This window comes from Protopterus annectens, chromosome 3.part1 (assembly GCF_019279795.1).
Source record: "Protopterus annectens isolate FY-2018-M chromosome 3.part1, PAN1.0, whole genome shotgun sequence".
Lineage (NCBI taxonomy): Eukaryota > Metazoa > Chordata > Ceratodontiformes > Protopteridae > Protopterus > Protopterus annectens.
In genome coordinates, this window is record NC_056732.1 from 1,030,418,498 (window position 1) to 1,030,440,508 (window position 22,011).

Below are 22,011 nucleotides of genomic sequence, written 5' to 3' on the forward strand. Positions count from 1 at the left end.
CCCTGCCAGCAAGATAAATAACATTTTGTAAATAAAATAGTAAAATATAAATTATTTTAATACAATCATTTATTAGCTGGCCCCTGCTTCTTTAGATACGAGTCCGATTGACTCGCTGAAGTCCTGGAACTCAAACTGCGCATGCTTGCCGAGTTCCAGGTAAAAAAATATATAGGTTTTCTGTAAATCCAGATCCAGACTGCTGTAACAGCAGTCTGGATTAATGAGCGAAGGCATCAGTGTGATGCCCAGAAATCTATGCGGTTTTGTAACTGCATATAAATTGAAGGGGCACGTACGTGACGTGATGAGCTGAATGGCTATTGATTGGTCACTAAATAATTACAGACATTGAGTTTCAGACTTGATACCCTTTAGAAAAATGCACACTTGTTATTCTGTCAACTAAGTTTATACAAGAGCAATTTTTAGTACCATTTGTATGTTCAGCCAATATATTTGGCCTTGTCCAAATTAATTTCCTGCGTTAAGAGGTACGTGCAAATTGTTTTATAGAATTAGGTATATCAAAACCTCTCAACTGTCCCTGATTTTGACTCAAAATGTTGCTCTCCCCCTAACAGTCCCCTCTGCAAAGTGGCAAATTTGGAAGAAAACGTGGAGGGGTTTACAATTAATAAGTACTTGTAATGATCAGTTATAGATTACTTTTAATTTCAGAAATGCATGTAGATTCTCTTATTTTGTCATCTGCTCACGTTAACAGTACTAATATTAAAAAAGTGTCCCTTCTTTGACAGGTTCCCAGCTGTATTATGTGGCTATTTTATATTTTTGCATCACATTTTTTGTCCGTTTTTTCATAAAATTGTGGTTTCTGGCAAATTAGTGGCAAATCATTACAGACTGAAGTTAGAAAATAATGACGGACATTTGAGTTTCAGATTTCATACCCTTCGGAAAATTCATACTAAAAAACAAGACCTAATTGTCCAGATTTCTTGCTCTGAGGTTAAGAGATATGACAAATGTGTCATGGCCATCACCGTCAGCCAGAGACATTTCAAATTGTGACATACTTGTTGCACCCCACTCCCCCCATGTAGTGACTCTGGATATGTTCAAGCAAGGCAAGGAGCAGTTATGCAGTGTTAAGTGTGCAGATAAACCCCCCATGCAAGGTAGACACAAGTACTGCAGTGGCTTTTTCATCTGTCCTTGATTTTGCAGAATGTTCTGGTTTTCTGTCATATTTTTATACTGTTGATTTATGGTTCTTCTTAATCAGAAAATGCATGTTTTTGCAGTGCCTGTTGCTCTGTGTTTAAGTAGCAATGCTTTAATGACCACCAGGTAAGCTTGTCTGAGACTAAGATGCAAGTAACCTTTAATAAGCATACTGTTAAAGAATTACCATAATTTAAAGCCTTTTTGTTGTTGCCATGCAGAGAACATTTACATAACTAGATAACGTATAAGCCATAGGTATTAAAATACATATGACAGTATTTGTAATAAATGACAGGATGGATTACAGTATTTTCAGAAGCTCATTACAGTTGTTGGAGACTTGCAGTTATCTATGCAGGCTTTACCCGTAAACTAAACAGAAAGTCAATCTATCGTGTGGTCCATAACCTGTGCAGTAATCCTTTAAGCAATTTATCTTGAGCTTGTTTCTTGTTTGCTATTCATTTTTTACTTTGATCATGTTTTCCCCATGAAACAAGTAGATAGTTGTTGTTAGGCAGCAGGCCTTTTTTGGATAAGAAACATTTTTACAAGTGCGGGTATCACAGAGGTTGCTACTTTCAGCATGTTACTTGGTACTTTTATAAAGCTGAATATAAATTATAATTAGAACTGCAGTGCAAGGAGAAGTGGGTTGAGTTGAGTTGAGTGCTGCTTGTTTTCTTATACTTGATTTTGACTGGCATTCCAGTAATGTATATAAAAGTAATTTAGTTTTTCATGCATCACAACCTTTTTGTTTCCATCTAGATATTAAGTAATCTGTCATGTATGTAGCCAATGCATTGAAATATTTGTTTTTCTTCTACACTTCATTTTATCTTGATTGGACTCTCATAATGACGGTTTGGCACCCAGGGCAGTGTATTTAATTAAAGACCCAGTTTTTGTGTTTTTTAGCATAGCCCCACCCCTTTCTAGTTGGTCACACCCCTTCACATTGGCCCAACACATTCTGATGTTTCCTGCAGCCCCTCTTTGGTTTGAAGCCACCAGCCACCACTGAGTGTACCTACTGAAATATACCAAATTCCACTAGGAGTCAATAAAGCCATTGGTTGGGAAAGACATCCATATTCCTGCAAAGTAATCCAGATGGTTTAAGGATTTCTGTTTGGAAGTGTTTGTATCTATATTCTTCCCCAAGCAGACTTCATAGAATTTTTCCTCAGGTAGGCAGCAAATGCTGGAGGAGTGATGGGAAAGACAGAAGTAACTGGGCACATGTTATTCTAAGAATATAACGAGTTGGCAGATCTTTAAAATTTCATAGAGTGTTTTGTCAGAAATTATATTTTTCAGTGGGATCATAACATCTAAAATGTTTAGACATAGTAAAGCTTTACTAAGTGCAATGCTCCCAGAGCCAAAAAGCAATTTTTAGAAAATGGAGATTACAATCTATAAAAGCAGTAATTGAAGTACTGAAAATTGTAAAGATAAAGAAAATTAAATTGATCCTTAGAAAAAAAAGAAGAATTATGCAGAAGTAAATGGAATTTGTGGGAACAATGCATGCCTTTAATGCATTAGCAATTCTGTGAATACAGTTTGACCCAATATAGCTAGTGCAATTTACCCAGGCAGATGGCCTTCAGCTGGCAATGCACAGGCTGAAAAATAACTGACCTTGTTAGACAGCTGTTCCCAATGAAATTATTCTCAAAGAACATGCAAGATGAAACTGTCAGACATTTTTTTTTTTTTTATGCAATGTGCACTATGGTCGCAGCACTTACTGATTAACGGAAACAAAAAAGGGGAGGATTTTCTTCTGTTAGAATTATTTGTATAATATTCAAAAGTAATATCAGGTGACTGAATGAATCACATGTTATTAGTTAATTAATGTCACTGCTTCACATTTTATATTACACAACTGAAATTACCTTTATAAGGGATTCTACAATGTCGACTTTAACTCACTAAGAACAAAATTCATACTGCATAACCATTTTCGATTTCATTACCTTTCTCCACAACTCTCTGAATTCAGAGGGCAAAATGATATCTCCACTGATTTCTCTTCTCCAGGCTGAAGTGAAATCTCTTCAGGCCAGACATTAAAACCTTTTTCTGGGTTTGTGGTCTGCATAAAGAATAAAGAAAAAGAGCAGAGTATTACAAATGGCATAAAATAAACTTTTAATTTTTCAAGCAACTGCATTAAAACATAAATATCAGTTAAATAATTTAAATATAAAGCAACTTCAAGTTAGAAGACCCTTTTCCGTAACAATGAAAGTTAACAGGTATCAAAGAAAATCTAATAAACCTTAAAATATGGGGAGTCACTGCTTGCTCTTATGACCTTCAAGCAACAGAAAGCACAAAGTCACCTTCTACATCAGAGACATTATGCAGTGTTCTGGGGAAGCATTTATTTTTAAAAAATTCTCACTTGAAAACAGAACTGACAAGCTTACAGATCAAAGATAAACAAGAAGAGATTTCACTGTTCATTCCATGAAAAGAGGTCTTCTACAGTTGCTTTTGACTATAAGTAAGCGGATAATTAATATTAGCTTTCTGATAAATTGATTTGGCACATTTGTTGAAAGAATTTAGGCAGGGTCGGTTTTTACTAAGTGAGCTTGTTACTTGGGTATCAAACGAACTGAAATGTGCCATCACCTGACTGTAGTGATATGGAGGCAGATAATTCAGAGAAGGGCATTTATACTATTACCTTGGTAGTGATGGAAGAACAGTCACCAGTAGCAGCAGCTGTGAAAGAGCTGTATGGATGATTAAATTGTGAAGCTGCTAGGCAAAGACAGATATGACCAGCGTTGAACAGGAAGCATTGTTTTATAATTAACCAGCTACTATATTGTTTTAACACCTTTATTAAATTCTTACTGAAGACATAGTCACATATACTTTAAAAGTAAACCATATTAACAATTGCATGTTTATATAATCTACATTACATAGGAGTTTTCTTTCATCTGTTATCATTAACGTTACAAAAATCGCTCAATTCTTGCCTTCCCTTAAACCCCAATCTTCCTTCTCTTGAAAATCACTCTTGTGCATTTTTCCCACAAATTCAATTTCTGTGTGTTTTACTCCTTCTCCTTTGTAAAGATGCCACTACCAATTCCTTAATCTCCTTTACAATATTCAGTACTTAACATGTGATTTACATTTTGATTATAATTTTCTAATAATTGCCTTTCTTGGAAGCCAACAGCATTAAACTTGGTAAGGCCGTACAATGAATAGGTAATTCAAATCATGGATCACAGCTCAGAAGACCCATCTACTTCACCAACATTTCTGACAGCGAGCACTCTGTAGGAAATTTGCCACCTCATTACACTCTCAAAATAAATGTCACAGTTACATCTCCCTTTCCCATCACACCTTCAGCATTTGCTATCTACCTAAAGAAAAACTCTCTGGAATCAGACTAGGGTATAAAAATACCAAACCAAACATTTCCAAACAGAAATCCTATACCTTCTGGTCTTCGCTGCATACTTTGGAGCCATACAAAATGTCCTTCCCGTTCTTGTGTAAATTGCACTTCCACAGTCTCTCTTCCCAATCTTTTCTAAGATCCTCTGATAAATTATAGTTATCACACAATATTTTATACATATTACTAATTAGCCCCTTTTGTAAAAACATCTTCTGTTCTAGACTCTAATAAAAACTATACCAAAGCTGGTCTTTTATTATCACTCCCATATCCCTTTCTTTTTGCCTATAATTTGATGATAATTCCAGGCAGGAAAGGCGGTGTGCAACCTGCAATCAAAATGTTTGCTTGGCCTCATCCCACTCTATTACCTTTCTCCATCTAGACATTTGGTCCAAATATATAGTTTCTACTGCCACTATTCTCCAGTAAATTCCAGTTCTCTCTCACCTATTTTCAATACCCCTAAATAACAGTAATCCCTTTTGGTAAAAGTCCTTTCTCCATTCTAGTGTTGGTTTGTTCTTAAAATAATTTGTTTCATGAATACAAAATACTATACGATGGTTATTCTCATTAAATACCTGCATCTGCAATCCTTCTCTTATTTATAAAACTCCTCCCTCCCTCCAGTTTCTCCATTTCTTTCTACTTTAATTATAACCCTCAGCTTGAGCTTTAAATATGTAGCTCCACAGTATCCACTCAAAGTAATCCTAAACTACCTTGCACTATGAACAGAAGAAACTTGCAACACAAAGTTCAAAGCGGTGATGGAACTTAACTGTTCTCCCAACCAAATTTTTGTAGTTGCAATCACTTATAAAAAAAAAAAACCCTTGGTATTAGGCTCTCTTCAGTTTTACCATTTTTGCAAATTCTTGAAACTGAAGATCCAATGTCTGCTGTCAGTTTCTCTGGGGGGGGGGGGGTGTTCAGATCAAGTGGATGATGACTTTTGGTAACCATAAATAAAGCTATTAAGTTTTCTATAAGTGGTCAGTAATCACAGAGTCATCTCACACAAAAACATGTGAAACAGCAGAAAATAATTTGTTAAAAGATTTTTTAAATACTTAATTTAATTAACAGTTTGGCAGAAAACTAAATGCTTGCAATTGTGTGGCAATTTGTCAATTAACGTATGCTCCCATAATGATGTCACTACAGCCTGAGACACATGCTAATTAAGTAAGTATGCCATTTGGGGTCCGGGCTCCAGTTTAAAGTATTCCCAGGAATTTTAAAACTTAAATTTTTGAAGAAAGCCTAAGCACAAGGATTTTTTTTCTTTTAACAATAAGTTGAGCACAAACAATGTTGCATTCGGGAGAATAAGCATTTCTATTATACCCGTTCTCCACTTAAATCTAACTCTTGTCCACTTTCTCTCACAAATAATTTCCTTCAGCTCTTACCATCGACAATGCCACTACTGATTTATACAAAAAAATGCCTGACCTGCATATAAAACTAAATGGACTAAACATTTTCACCTCTTGTATCTTACTATCCATATCCAAGAGCTTCCAGTCTCAGTTTTTGTAGCACCATTTCTTTAGCCTCCTCCCATATATTCTTAACTGTCAAAACAGAAACAATCTTAATCCATATATCTACATACTTCATCTTATGTCCCCATAAATATGGGTACTACTGAATAAATTTGTAGGTGGGTACATAATTTACTGTTACAGCCTTTGTTTTACCTTCATTAATTTTATATTCTGGAAAGACCTGAAACTGTCAATGTTCCACAACACAAACGTCCTTTTCTAAATTTATCAAGTACAAAATATAATCTACAAATAAAGATAATTTGTCTTGATTACAACACTAGTTTTATCTTTGAATATGTGAATCTCTTAATTGCTTTATATTTAGGCACTGACAAAGAAAACAGTGAATGGGAAAGTGTACAACCCTGCCACCTGGGTGGCCTCAAGGAAGGGCATTCCTGAGAATGGTAGAGTTGAAGGATGTGCAAGCTCTAGACTGTACATCCAAAGTGTAAAGGGACAAAGGCATGAGCTGTTGATCAAGTTGCTGCTGCGCATACATCACTGAAGGTACTTTTTTGCAAATGCTACTGAAGTTACTGTCACTTTGCTAGAGGAAGCTTTAGGATTAGACTGTAAAGACAGTCCTACTGACTTGGAAATACAATCTTCTAGCCACCTAGAAAGTGCAACTTTTTATACATGAAAACTCAAAGAAAATCCAGTACTGCTGACAGAGGGGCTGAAAAAGGGTCTAAGCTCTTTGAGGATGGCCAAACAAAATCTTTTCCATTTATTTTTGTAAATCTTTTTGGTTGATTCGTTCTAGGAAAGAGGAAGGAGGATAAATTATGCGGACTTACAGAGGAAGAAAGCCTTGGATCTCTGGCTATTGTCAGAACTGGTGAAATAATGCAGTTAGTTTTAGGGAGTGGAGATCTAGAAGAGGCATCCCGGAGAAGTGACTGAACAGATCTGGAATGGAAGCCAGTACCCATGGTGGGTGCAGAAAATGAGGGCAAGGAAAGGGAATCCTACCTGCACAGCCCAAAAAGGAGTAATGAGGATTACCTTTTAGTTATGTACTTACCATAACTTTAGATGTTTGGGATCCATCTCGCCTACATTCAGTACTGAAGGGCTCGGAGCCGATCCCTCGGCTCCGACTCGGCACGCTATGCTATAGAGCGAGGCCTCTTATTGGCTGAGCTATTTCTTATTCCAGGATGCACCACCACTAATCCCCCAGATCTTGTTTGTCCGCATTCATGCACACATACACAACTTGTTTATATAACATTGCCAGATGTTTCAAGATGAAACAACAGGATTCGGACCTTCTGATATCCTCTGATCTCCAAGGAAGGGGGAAGGAGGGTGGGTTATTGGGAATGTAGGCGAGATGGATCCAAAACATCTAAAGTTATGGTAAGTACATAACTAAAAGATGTTATGTGATCCTATCTCGCCTACATTCAGTACTGATGGGACAGCGTCCCTAGCACCTAAATCCTGGGTGGCTCACTGGAAAACACTCCTGAGCACTGTGGAACCAAATGAAGCTTGTCCTCTAGATGCGACATCCAATTTGTAGTGAGAAATGAAAGTGTGCGGGGAGGACCACGTAGCCGCAGCACAAATGTCACTAATGGCAAGCTTAGAATGGAATGCTATTGAAGTAGCCATAGCTCTTGTAGAATGAGCTTTGACAGAGGTCATAAGCTCTTTATTAGAAGAAGAATAAGCTTGAGTAATACAGTCCCTGATCCATTTGGCAATAGTGACCTTTGCGACGGCTTTGCCCAATTTATTGTCCGAAAAGGATACAAACAATTGATCTGTTTTCCTTGTTTGTTTGGTCCTATCTAAATAAAAACACAATTGCCTGTGGACATCTAATGTGTGGAATATGTATTCCGCTTTGTTAGAATACTTCGGAAAGAAGACTGGAAGTTCTAATGACTGTTGTAGGCAGAAACTGGAACAAACTTTAGGGACAAAGGATGGATTTGGCCTGAGAGATACTCTATCTTTGTGAAAAACCAAGTACGGAGGTTTTACAGACAAAGCTTGGAGCTCTGAAACCCTTCTGGCAGAAGTAATCGCCACCAGAAAGGCAGTTTTCCACGATAGAAATTTTAAATCACATGTTGCTGCCGGTTCGAAGGGGGGGGGAGTTAAGGCACGTAACACCACATCGAGATCCCATGGATGAGCGGGATGAGAAATTGGAGGTCTTAAAAGCGCAGCACCTTTCAAGAAGGTCTTACACAACCTGTTGCTCATTAAAGGTGGGTTTATAGATTCGTGAAAATTGGAAATAGCTGCCAATTGAACCTTGATGGTAGAGACTGAAGAGCCTTGATTGAAAAGGGAAGTTAGAAATTTCAGTACTTCTGATACGGGAATAGTGATGGGATCCAGACCCCGGAGTTGAGCCCAAATAGCAAATCTCTTCCATTTGCTAGAATACAATTTCTTTGTAGCCGACTTGTGGGCCGAGGATAAAATGTGTACAACTTCCGGATACAAGGTATGATTTCTGACTATAGTCGGAAGAGGAGGAGCCGTCAATTTTAAGGTGTGTAGGGACTGGTGGAATAGTCCCGACTGATGAACCAATAGGTCTGGGATCTGATCCAGGAACCATGGACCTTCCAGTGCATATTTCCGAAGATAGGGGAACCATACCTGACGAGGCCAGTAAGGAGCAACAAAGATCATTTTGCTCCCCAAGAGAGACGCCTTTTGGATCACCCTGGGAAGGAGAGGAAAAGCATATAGCAAGCCGGTGGGCCACGGACGGGCTAGTGCGTCCATAGGGCTCTCCCCCGGAGCCGGGGTGAGGGAGAAGAACTTTTGCACTCAGATTTAGCGGAGTCGAAGAGGTCGCAACAAGGAACTCCCCATTTGCTGAAAATCTGATTTGCAACCGTAATGTTCAGAGACCACTCGTGTGGAGAGAGGATAGTTCTGCTCAGTCTGTCGGCTATCACATTGGACTTGCCCGGGATATGAGTCGCCACTAGAAAACGTTTGGTCGACACTGCCCATTCCCAAACTCTCATGGCCTCTCTGCAAAGGGGGTAGGATCTGGTCCCTTCCTGTTTGTTCAGGTACCAGACAACTGACATGTTGTCTGAGTGAACGGCAATTACGCCCTGAGGGAGGTAATCGTGAAGGGCTTGTAGGGACAGAAGCACCGCCCTCAATTCTAGGATGTTGATATGAAGTAGGTTCTATTCCGAATGCCATTTGCCTTGGACTGACCTGCCCAGGGAATGCCCCCCCACCCCATCTGGGAGGCGTCCGTAGTCAAAGCGGCCACAGGAGGAGGTGGAACAAAGGGTCGTCCCTGATCCAGATTGGAGGGCACCAGCCACCAGCGAAGGTCCCGTTCGCAGGTTTCCGTGATCCATATGAGGTGACTTAGAGGGAGATCCTGAAAGGACCACTGAGTTGAAAGAAGCCACTGGAGAATTCTCATGTGTAACCTTGCTGGGGGAACTAGAAGAACCGTGGCGGACATGGATCCCAGTAGCTGCAGGACCATTCTGGCTGGAGCTTTGGATCTAGGACGTAAGGCTCTAACTTGAGCCTGTATGGTTTGAATCCTTTCTGTAGGTAGATAGACCCGCATTTGGTTTGAGTCTATCTCTACTCCGATGAATCTTATGCGTTGAGATGGCAGCAACATAGACTTTGGCCAATTGAAGGTGATTCCAAGGGAATTGCCCAGTGATATCGTGGCTTGTAGGCTCCGCAATAGTAGATGCTTGGAGGTGGCAGTTAGGAGCCAGTCGTCCAGATACGGAAACACCTGGAATCCTAGACTTCTCAGGTGAGCAGTCACGACCGCCAAACATTTGGTGAACACCCTGGGGGCTGCGGTGAGACCAAAGGGCAGCACGCGGAACTGAAAATGACTGCCTCCTAGGCTGAAGCGCAGATGTCTCCTGGACGCTTGATGTACCATGATATGGTAATAAGCGTCCTTGAGATCTATGGAGCACATCCAAACACCTTTCTCCAGCAGTGGGAGAATGGATTGCAGGGTGACCATTCGGAACTAGGACTTTTCGACTGAACGGTTTAGAATGCTGAGATCCAAAATGGGCCTCAAGTCCCCGGTCTTTTTTGGCACCAAAAAGAAAGTACAGTTTTGTACCTACCATAAATGTAGATGTTCGAGGATCCACATTGCTGCAGTCCTAACTATTGGGTAGTCCGCTGTCCAGTCGGTCCGAATACCAAAGTATATGGCTGACGTCGGTCACGGCGCATTAGACTGACGTCAGTACGTCAGGGTACTAATGCGCATGACCGACGTCATATCCTCAGTCTTTTCTTGCCCCAGATGTCAGAAGACCCTAAAAAGACAAGGCCAAAACCAAAACACACCAAACATACCTGCACCAAAAATATATACAATATATACAAAGGTACCAAAACATAATCTCACCTACACAACTACCCCTAAACACAGAGGGAAGGAGGGAGTAAATTGGACTGCAGCAATGTGGATCCTAACATCTACATTTATGGTAGGTACAAAACTGTACTATGTTCTTCATTCCACATTGCTGCAGTCCTAACTATTGGGTAGAATCCCAAAGCAGAAGTAAGGGAGGCTGGCAAATCATAAGGAAGCAGGAGCTGATAACATGCCTTGCAAAATAGCTGTGGCAAAACCAGCCCTAGACTTAGAGTAGAGAGGAAGGTGGTAATGCTTAGAGAAAGTATGCACTGAACTCCAAGTAGCTGCCTCCAAAATATCCTTAGTTGCCACCCCCCCTTAGAAATGCTGTTGAAGTGGCAGTAGCCCTAGTGGAATGAGGCCTAATCCCAGCTGGAATCTCCTTGCCATGATGGGAATAACAAAATGCAATGCAAAACCCAATCCACCTAGAAATAGTTTGTTTTGACACAGGCTTGCCCTGAACTCAAAGCAAAAGAAACAAACAACTGCTGAGACTGCCTAAAATCCTTAGTCCTGCTTAAATAATAACGCAATTGCCTGTGTACATCTAAAGTGTGCAAAATCTTTTCCCCTTTATTTTGGGGATCTGCATAGAAAGTAGGCAAATGAATAGTTTGGTTTAAAGCCACACTAGAAACCACCTTAGGCATAAAGGAAGGATTAGTACGTAATGATACCCTATCCTTATGAAAAATCAAAAAAGGCTCAACCGCCATAAGGGCCTGTAACTCAGAAACCCTTCTTGCAGAAGTAATGGCCAACAAAAAAGCAGTCTTCCATGACAAGTATTTCAGTTCAGCAGTAGCCGCAGGCTCAAAAGGTTGTAGAGTAAGGATAGATTTGAATTCCCTTTAGCCTGAAGTAAGCTATCACTGGAGCCAGAACCTTTGTGAATACTCTGGGCGCAGTGGATAAGCCAAAGGGCAATGCAGAGAACTGATAATGAGAATTTCCAGCTCGAAAACGCAGATACTTCCTGCAACTTAGTCTTATAGGCACATGAAGGTAAGCTTCCTTGAGATCTAAAGTTACCATCCAGTGATCTTTGCCCAGCAGAGGTAAAAGCTGTTGTAACGTCAACATTTTGAACTTGGGAATGTCCAGATAAGTGTTGAGGATAGATAAATCCAAAATTGGTCTCCACGTGTTCCCCTTTTTCGGTACTAGGAACAGGCGAGAATAAAATCCTAGGCCCCTTTCTGGCACAGGAACTGGCTGAATGGCCCCTATTTGGAGCAACAGAGAAATTTGCTTGTGAGCCTCTTTTCTTTGTAGAGGAGGAATGTCTGGCATGCCTTTGAAAGGAGGCAAGGTATGGAAATAAAACCTGTAACCGTGGTGAATGATATCCAGAACCCATCTGTCTTGGGTAATTAAATCCCAATTTTCTTTGGAAAGAGACAGCCTTCCTCCCAAAGGTGCTGCCAGGCGAGAATGTACTGGCAGCTGAAAAGGCAGGTCATTGGGTCTGCTTACGAAAGGACTGACCCCTGCCCTCACCAGAAGTCTGAGCAGGGGAACTCCTGTCCTAGGCCTAAAAGAACCTTGAGCGCTGCCCCTACCACGCCTAGACCTACCCCTAGACTGGGAATCATAAGCAGGATAAGTCCATCCCTTAGTAGGCCAATTTCTACTAAACTTCAGAGGCTGCACCTGCAAAAAATCCTTAACAGTTTGCATAGACTTAGCCTTGTCCTCCATTTTCTTTAAAACTGCTTCCACAGGCGAACCAAACAACACATCAGACTGCAAAGGAGCATCCAAAATCCTTGTTTTAACATGCTCAGCTAAATTCTGATCTCTCAACCAGGCATGCCTACGAAGAACAGAACCAGTGGCAGCCACCCTCGAGGAGGCCTGCACAGCATCAAAACCACACTGCAAGGAATGTTTACCCACCTGTTCAGACACATGAACTAAATCCTGCAACTCTTTACACTCAATACCTTCAGCCAGAGCATCCACCTTAGATTTCAATTGTGAAAGGAGGTAATTCTGATATTTTAACATGTGAAACTGACAATTCAATGCCCTCATGGCTAAAGTGGAAGAAGTATACACTTTCTTTCCCCATCTATCCAAAGCCCTTGCCTCTTTATCAGGAGGAACAGGATTTTTAACAACAGAGGCCTTCACCCCTTTAGGCCCCTGAGAGACAGTTTCGGGTCTGCCCTAGGACTCTTAAAAGATACTTATGAGCCTCAAGCACCCCATAGTACCTATCCGGTTTAACTGGGGCAGGAGGCAAAGAATCAGGATTCAGGGAAGCCTCTGCAACATCTTCCACCACATTCAGAACAGGAGGTATAGCTAAAGGCCTATGCTGGGGTAAAAACAAGAATTCCCTAAGCCTCTTCCTGGAATCAGAGAAATCTTGACCTTCCCATTTAAAATGCTCCCTCATGGAATGCAGAGTCTCTGAAAATGAAAAATCCTCAGGAGGAGAAGCTGAAGGAGTAGAATCATCCACATCAGAATCAGAATAAGGAGGATACTCCTGCAAGTCTTCAGCCGAAGACTCAGAAGCCTCGAACAGTGCTCAAAACTCTCAAACTCAGGTTCCACCCTAGGCCTCTTATCAGGAGGGGGCATAGAACCTCTAATCATAGTAATCAAATCCTCTGCCATTTTAAGCATATGTTTCTTAGGCAAAGACCCTGAAACACTAGGAGAAACCCCACTGAAGCTACACTAGGCCTGCCTCTCAAAGAAGCCTTGGAAACAGAGGGGAGGCCCTAACCACCTTAGGTAGAGAGGGAACAACAGCCACCTGAGAAGCCCCTCAGCCTGGCCTACTTCCTGAGAGGATACATCCTGTAACAATAAAGTCTCTCCCTGAGACTCCAAAGAAACACCTGGCAGAACCTCCGGCTCCACTGAGCCTTCTAAAGAACCGCCAGGGACTGTCGGTTCTTCCACTCTAGGCTTTGCTGCTTTATCCTTGCGCTTTTGCCCGAAGCGGGCGCCGGAGCATCCGGCGGCATTTTATAATTACAACGCTTCCCAAAACTAACCTGGCACAGTCTAACCTTCTCTTAATAGTGCGTTTGTTAAATCTAGCACAAGAGCGCATCCAACAACGCCGTGCTCCGGCCCTAAGCAAGGTATACACAACGTATGGGAATCCCTATGTGGTATCTGTTTCCCACAAGAAATACAGTTATTCACTTTTTCTGTCATCCGTTAAATACTGAGGCAAGAAAAACAAAATATTCCCAACGGGTACTTAGCCAACTTTGATTCGGTCTGAAACTCTGACTTCAGAAACTTTCAGAACGCCAACCTGCACTCGCAAAATTGCTTCTGCATCGGACCATGCGGCAAAAAAGACTGAGGATATGACGTCGGTCATGCGCATTAGTACCCTGACGTACTGACGTCAGTCTAATGCGCCGTGACCGACGTCAGCCATATACTTTGGTATTCGGGCCGACTGGACAGCGGACTACCCAATAGTTAGGACTGCAGCAATGTGGAATGAAGAACATTCTTGAGTAAGTCCCTAATCCGATCTGGTCTGCGGGGACCGGTTGGATGACTCCTTTTTGCAGCAGCTTTGAAACTTCTGAGGCTGCAGTTTCCCGCTGACTGGGTGGCGGGTCCGGGATTTTTTTGGACTGAGGTGGAGAGTGAGAAAAAGGGATGGCGTAACCTCCGGCGATAATTCGAAGCACCCATCGGTCCTGAGTGATACCTTCCCAGGCTTTTAGGTGCCTCGAAAAACGACCCCCGACTGGCTCCGGAGCTGCACAGTCGGGCAATCCCTCAGGGACTGTGAAAGGCTGAAGAGCCACGAAAGGACTCGCGGTCTCCAGTGTTGCGAGGGCCTCTGCCGCCTCTGGGACGGCGTCTTCCAGAAGAATTTCCCACTCCCCTGCCTCTAGAAGGGGGATCGTCCTGCTGTGAGGGGTAAGACTTCTGAGATCTACGGAACCACATCTTCCCTCCTCTTTTAGCCTTGGGGTAAGGCCGAAAGGGAGTGGAAAATCGTGCCCCTACGGCAGTCAAAGTCTTACCTTCTTGCTCGCAGCGGGTCAGTGTGTCCTTTACCTTGGGTCCAAACAAAGAGGACCCATCAAAGGGGGCGTCGGCAAAGGAAGACTTAAAGGCCTCCGCAAAATGACACAGGCGGAGCCAGGCTTGCCTCCGTAGAGCAATGCCTGCACCCGCCATTCTACTCGCCCCTTCGGACGCATAAGAAATGAGCCTCATGGACGAGTTTGATATGGACAACAGCATAGCCAGCTGAGAGCCAACCGTCTGGGCCAGCTGCTCAGGCAGGTTACCCAAGAGGGTATCTGAAAGTTCTTTAATCAGATCCCTCTGAAATCTGGTAAAGTGCGTGAGATAGTTCAAGGACCTTAAAGTAAAGGCCGCTGAACTTAGGGTGCACTTACCGTACCGATCCATGCTCCTAGACTCCTTATTAGGAGGATGGACGGACATCAAAGCCTCTGCTACATCTTGTTGGGTAGCAGATGCCACCACCAAGGCATCTACAGCCACACCTTTCGTCAAAAACTCCTTTTCCGGGGGTGCTGACAGGAACTTATTTGGACGAGCAGGCACCGGTTCCACAGAGTGTGGGTGTTCCCACGCCCTTCGACAGATCAAATCTAGGAGCTCGAAGGGCGGAGACACCCAGGAGGCAGAGGGCTGAGCCCCGAAGGCCTTAAGGAACACTGACTCATCAGCAGAAGGGGGTTTGGATTGCCAGCCGCCTCGTTGTTTAAGGGCTTCCAGGATGTCTGCAAAGGAGACATCATCTGAGGACGACTTAGGGGACCCCTCTGCATCATCAAGATCAGTGTCTGATGTGAGAGACTCATCGGGGGAGTCAACGTGCTTCCTCTTGCACGATCTTTTCATGGGGGTTCCTCCGAAGAAGCTTCAGAGGGACCTCCAGGAGGGGGGAACCCCCAGTGGGGGTAACCTCAGGCCCCGGGGCTCCGCTGTCTAAGGACAGGGGGACTGCCAAAGACCCAGTCTCAGTATGCAGGGAAGGAGCTGGGGAGACCGTGGAGGTAGCCAAAGAAGATCTGGCTAACGCACTCCTCATGGCCCTGAAGGCGGGACCACCAGAATCCTGGGAAGGTCCCACCTCCGTGGCCATAATGGTAGACGGTACCCCCGCAGTCGACGCACCGAGAGGAAGGCTTGGGACCGAAAACATCAGTCCCGAAGCGTCCCCCCGGGGCCGACAGAAGAAGTCCATGTACCGAACTCCGACTCAAGAGCCGGAGTTGGAGTAAGGGTCGGGCCCGACCCGAAAACCTCCATCGGCTCCACCAGCACCGGCTCCAACGGTGCCGAGGCTGTTGGAGGAGGAACCATAATAACAGGGTGGACCATTGGCTCCGAAGCCGAATGGGCTGGAGACGAAACTAACTTTTGAAACACTGGAGACTGGAAAAGTCTTAGGAGCACCCTGTCGATGTCCGAATCAGACATCTTGGAGGATCTAGATGACACCAATCGGGTCCGAACCGACTTCTCCATCGGCTCCATAGGACTAGGGGACCAGCTCCGAGTGGATTCGACTACTATCGGTTCCGAGGGAGACCTCAACACAACTTCCCTCGGTGCCGAGAAGGACTTCGGTGCCGAAGGGGAAGAGTCTGAGCCGGCAACCCTCATCGGCTCCAAAATCAGTGGAGCCGATGAAGGTGACCCGCCTCTCGATGCCCCAGTGCTCGGCTCCGAAACCAGAGGAGTCGAGACTGGAGGCATCGAGACAGACCGTTCCCGCCCTCGGCTCCGAAGTCCGTGGAGCCGATGGAGAAGCCTGCCTAGGTTTTTTGGCAGTCGGTTCAGACAAACTGGTCGGAGCTGACGCTTTTCTCTTCTTGGTAGGAGAGGGAGAGGAAGAGGAAGATAAGGCCTCCTCGAAGGAGGGTTTAATCAGTCCTTTTAATATTAATTTATTCTTCCTCTCCTGGAGGACTTTAGAAGAAAAGGCGTGACACACGCTACAGGACTCCTGTAGGTGCTTGGCGCCTAAACAATAAACGCACGAGTGGTAGTCAGTTATCGACATTTTGTAACCACACCTCGCGCACTTTTTAAACCCAGAGGGTCTATGTTCCTTAGACATGTTGACTAACACTAAGAAAACAAGTTAAAGTAGCTGTTTGTGAAAGATTTTACCACAAAGAAAGTGAAACAATTTTTTTTTTTTTTTTTTTTTTTTTTTAAAGACAAAACACAATGTCAGAAAAATACACAAAATCAGTACAACAATCACTGAAAATGAGGGTCAAGACCCTCTAACTTAAGCAGGTACTTCACCTCATAGAAAAAACAAAGACGCTAGATAAGAATAGGGGAAGGCCCCTCTAACTTAAACGGGAAACCTTCCCTTAACCAAAAACACAATTTTCCTCAACAAAAGTTTTCAAACACACTCGTACAACAACAATAGCTGTTAAAACAGCTTTTGGGGTAAAATTAGCAAAATTCCTGACAGGAAACTTTGAATAAAACAGTACTTAGCCCAGCCAAGTTTGAGACCACGTCCTAGCTTGTAAGCCGCAAACGAGATCTGGGGGATTAGTGGTGGTGCATCCTGGGATAAGAAATAGCTCAGCCAATAAGAGGCCTCGCTCTATAGCATAGCGTGCCGAGTCGGCTCCGAGCCCTTCAGTACTGAATATAGGCGAGATAGGATCACATAACATCCTGGTCTTGCACTTCATAGCTTTCAGAATGAACTTTGTGAAAATGGAGGATTGGTAGGAAAGTGCAAATGAAACCTGGGCGTCAAAAATGGACCACAACATCACTCATTTATTGTCCCTGAGAAAGGATGAGTAAAGTAACAGCTGCATTTGCTATAAAGATAAGAAGGTGAGAGGTCAGAGCAGCTGAAAATCTCCACTGCCACAGTTTGAGAGAAGAGAGGAAAAAAAAAAAAAAAAAAGAACGCTCCAACTAGGTAAAGTGAATAAAAAAAAAAAAAAAACTATTTATTCCACAAGTAAAATCCAGGTAAGCACTTTCGTTCAAAAACCATCAAATGAACTTCTTCAGACAATAGTCACATGCCCAAACATTAATTATATACAATAATTTACACTGATTAAACAAGTAAGTCTAAACTTACTGGTAAATAGCAACCGAAAATTAAAGAGACCATTTCTACATCAACAATAGTTGCATAGCAGATACTCCTACTTTTTCAACAAGTTTTATTACTACATTCTCCATGGATATTGGTGAAATAAATATTTTAACTAAAAACAGTTATTATTCTTGAAGATCCTACTATTAGAACTAAGGTAGGGTTAACACCCAGAATAATTTTTAGGAGAGAGAAAACCTTGAAAAACTTACTGGAGTTCCTCACCTCCCTCTTGCTGTACATAAAATGGGATGAAAAAATGTGTTTTTTGTGCTCATTGTAAATTCATGTGTACTGGTGACTTTTTTGTATTGCATGGTGTACATCACAAGATAAACAGGAATTACAAGTGTAACACTTCTGGTACCATTTATTTAGCACAATGTCAGGTCTGAACTTCATTTTATTTAAGCAAGACTGAGAGAATTTAAGCAGTTTGTTTACAAACACCAATATAGTATAGACAAAAACAATTTGAATAATGCTTTAGCTAAGCACATTAACGAAAATCCCAACCATGTTTTTACATACATGGTGATTGATCAAGTAACAAAACATATCGGGGGGGGGGGGCATAGTCTTTGGAACTAAGGGAGCTTTTGTGGCAATTTAAATTAAATCGAACTCCAACAGCAAGACCTGCACGTATGGCAAGTGCACGGCTCCAAAACCAAAACAAAAGACAATCCAATGCTTTGTATAAACACATTTTAAAACACACAACTGATGTCTTTAGATTCATTGTGATTGATTGTATTACTCAAAAATGCAAAGATAAGGCTGGATTACATGAAATTTTTTAATAAGGAAAAGAAGTGGATAGTCAAGATGGGGGGATTGTTCCCACCAGGACTGAATGAGTATTTTTGAATTATGCTATTATCCAATCAAATAGTAGAGAACTTGAGGGCGTTGTATATAAATCACTGTTCATCGGAACTGTTCATTTACATTTGTATTTATCACTGAAGAAGGCTTTAGCCGAAACCGGTTTGATTTATGTGGGGGTATTTATCCCCCAAGTTTTTTAACATTAAAACAGCTATTTACATTTACAGAACTTGCGCTGGCTCATGTGTTTTGTTTTATTAATTTAAATTAAATGCCTTTTCTTTCCCAGGGCTCAATGAAAATTGTAGTTTAGGCTGTTTTCTCAGGCTTAAATCCCTGGGGAGATGATGTTAACCTTATTTTTATTATATAGAGTAGAATAATTTAAGGAATATCTGTTATGCCACTACTATTGATGTAGACTCTCTCTTTAAATTTGGGTTGCTTTTTACCATCAAGTTTAGACTTGTTTAATCAGTGTAAATTATTGTATATAATTAATGTTTGGACATGTGACTGTTGTCTGAAGAAGTTCATTTGATGGTCTTTGAACGAAAGCGCTTACCTAGATTTTACTTTTGGAATAAATAGTTTTTTGTTCACTTTACCCAGTTAGAGCTTTGTTTCATTTTTTTTTTTTTGTTCTGGGTTTGTTTTTTTTGTGACCGGACTTTAGTTTGAGAGACCACTCGTGAGGTAATAGGATAATCCTGCCTGTCCGCTTGTATGTTGGACATCTTAGGAATGTGCACTGCTACTAGAAAGCAGTTTGAAAACATAACCCATTGCCAAACTCTAATGACCTCTTGGCAAAGAGGGTATATGAATGCGTTCCACCTTGCTAGATGATGTACCAGACAACTGACATTGTCAGTGTGAACAGAAATCACACACTTGGGTAGGAGGTCCTGAAAAGCCTGCAACTCTAGGAGGACTCCTCTACAAGACACTGATGTGAAGTTTGGCCTCTGCTGACCACATTCTTTGAGCTGTCTTCCCTTCAAAATGCCCCGTCCCCCCCCCACACTAAAGGAGATGCATCCATAGTGACGGTGGTCCTGGGAGCAAGTGAGCAAAAGGGTCTGCTCTGTATTGCTGACAGACATAATCCACCAATTTCCATGATTCCTGCATACTTACCGAGTAAGTCTAATTCTGGTGTGAAGGGAGTAAAATTGCTGTGACCATATTACAGTCGATGTTCACTGCAGAATTCTCATGTGGTATCTTGCTAATACGACCAGTGTAACAGAAGAGGCCATCAGCCCCAAGAGATGGAGAATAAGCCTTGCATGTGGGCCTGGGTGCTGGGTCACTTCATAAGCTACAGACTAACTATTGCACTCTTGTAATGCGGAGTTTTATGATTTGTTGGACTTTATCTGGCATCCAATAAATTCTATGTTCTACGTGTGGGGCAGTTTCTTCTACTTGTAGTTGACCGATATTCTCAATTGGTTTGCAAGAGTGATAAAGAATGACTGGTGTTGCAATAATAGATCCTTGGAGGCAGAAGTTAGAAGCCAGTAATCTAAATAAAAGAAGACCTGGATCACTTGCAGTCATAGATAAGCTGCGACTCCTGCCATAAACTTGGACACCCACGAGGCAGTGGTAAGACCAAGTAGCAGGACCTTGAATTGGTAGTGACTGGCTTCCAGCTGGAAACGGAGAAATCTCCTGGATTGCTTATTGACCTTGATGTGATAAGGGGTATCCTAGACATCAATAGAGAATATCCACTCATCCTTCCTCAGTACAGGTAGAATGGACTGCACCATGACCATCCGGAACATTGTTTGACATACCAATTTAGGATGCTGAGAGCCAATAGATCCTGTGTCTTTTTTTTGTACTAAAAAAACCTGGAATAGATTCCAGATCCTAACTGGTTTGGGGGGGGGGACCAGCTGGATGACTCTTGTTCAGCAATATTTGACACTTCTGTTACTAAAGATTCCAACTGATCAAGTGGTATATCAAGAAACTTCAATCTTATTTTGGGTATACTATAGCCTCTGGTGATTATCCTTAGCACCCATGAATCAGAAGTTAGTATGCCAGGCTAACGGGTGTGAGCATAAGTGTCCTCTGACTGCCTCCAGAGTGCAGCAGTTGGGCAACCGTTCAAGGATGCTGGCAAGGTTTCTCCATGAAGGGCCCATGGAAACTTGGTTTAATAGTCTGCTTTTTCATCTTGGGCCATGTCTGTTCAGAGTGTCTCTACCTTAGGGGGAGGGGTGGTCTATCCCCAGGAGTGTCTTGGTGAAAACCTTGGGATTTGTTGAACCACAGCTTTCTGCTCCGTCAGATTCCTGGAAAAGTATCTTTGAGAATCAGAAAAAAATGTATTCTCACAGAAAAGGTCATCCTGCTTTTCCATGGTAAGAGTTTTTTTTTTTACTTTAGGTCCGAACAAGATGGAATGGTCGTAAGGGATGTTAAAGGATGACTTGAAGCTTTCTGCAAAATTGCATAGTTGTATCCAGGCATGGCGTTACATCAAGGACAGCCACTACAGGTACTGCCATGCATCAGCTGCATTAGATAGCAATCACATGGCCAAATTTGAGGAAGACTGCAGAGTAGATATTTGGGTACCTGTCTTCTTTTGTATGTCCGTAGGTAAATTACCCAAGACAGACTTGGAAAGCTCCTTGATCAAGTCTCTTTGGAAATGTGTAAGATGTGCTAAAATAGCTCAGTGGTTGAAGTGCAAAGGTCGCTGATGCAAAGATCCATTTCCTTGGTCTATCCAATGCCCCTGAGCCTGTTGGGGAGATGGACAGAGGAACTTTCCTTAGTTAGTTCCTTATTTGTGGCTGCTGCTACCACCATGGTATATACAGAGAGGCCTTTGACTGGTACTTCCTATCATTATGGCAATCATAATTTTGTCCAGCTTCTTTGGGATAGGCTCTGCCACATCATGTTCCTCCGAAGCCTTCCGAGTGAAAAGATCTATTAAAACTTCAGGAGGTGGGACCAGCCAGGATGCTGGTGGGCCACTCCCAAAAGCTTCAGGAGGAGTTTCTGAGAGCCCCCCCTGCTTCATAATTCCAGAATATCCACAAAGGAGACAACTTGGGGGGGGGGGCTTAGAGAACACCTTCATCATCTAAGTCCATGTCTTTGGTGACGGACTTGGGAGAGGAGTTTATATGTTTTATGTTTGCATGTCCTTTTCTGGGGGGGGTGTAGGGGCTCTGATGGAGACACCTCAGAGTCAGATGGGGAGCTCAAATGTCAATCTGTCTCAAAGTTGATCAGATCGGTCTGTTGACCCAAATGAAAGGAGAGGCACAGGATCCACTGGGGGTCAGGATGGATCTGAACTTGGCGCATGCACCAGTCTCCCTGGTCCAACCAAAGTCCTCTCCACTGCCTCAAAAGCCTACTCAGTTAATGGAGCAGAGGAGAAACTGCCCTTATCAGCAAAGTG

The 22,011-nt window shown here is 42.5% G+C and overlaps 1 protein-coding gene across 1 annotated transcript in view; it reads right to left on the reverse strand.

Moving 5' to 3' along the window:
* LOC122797744 overlaps positions 1-22,011 on the reverse strand; it is a 1,403,591-nt gene that overhangs the window by 1,110,322 nt on the left and 271,258 nt on the right. Inside the window, exon 8 of the mRNA XM_044066269.1 lies at positions 3,183-3,301. Within this exon, the coding sequence (XP_043922204.1) occupies positions 3,183-3,301 (119 nt within the window). The remainder of the gene's footprint in view (positions 1-3,182; positions 3,302-22,011) is intronic.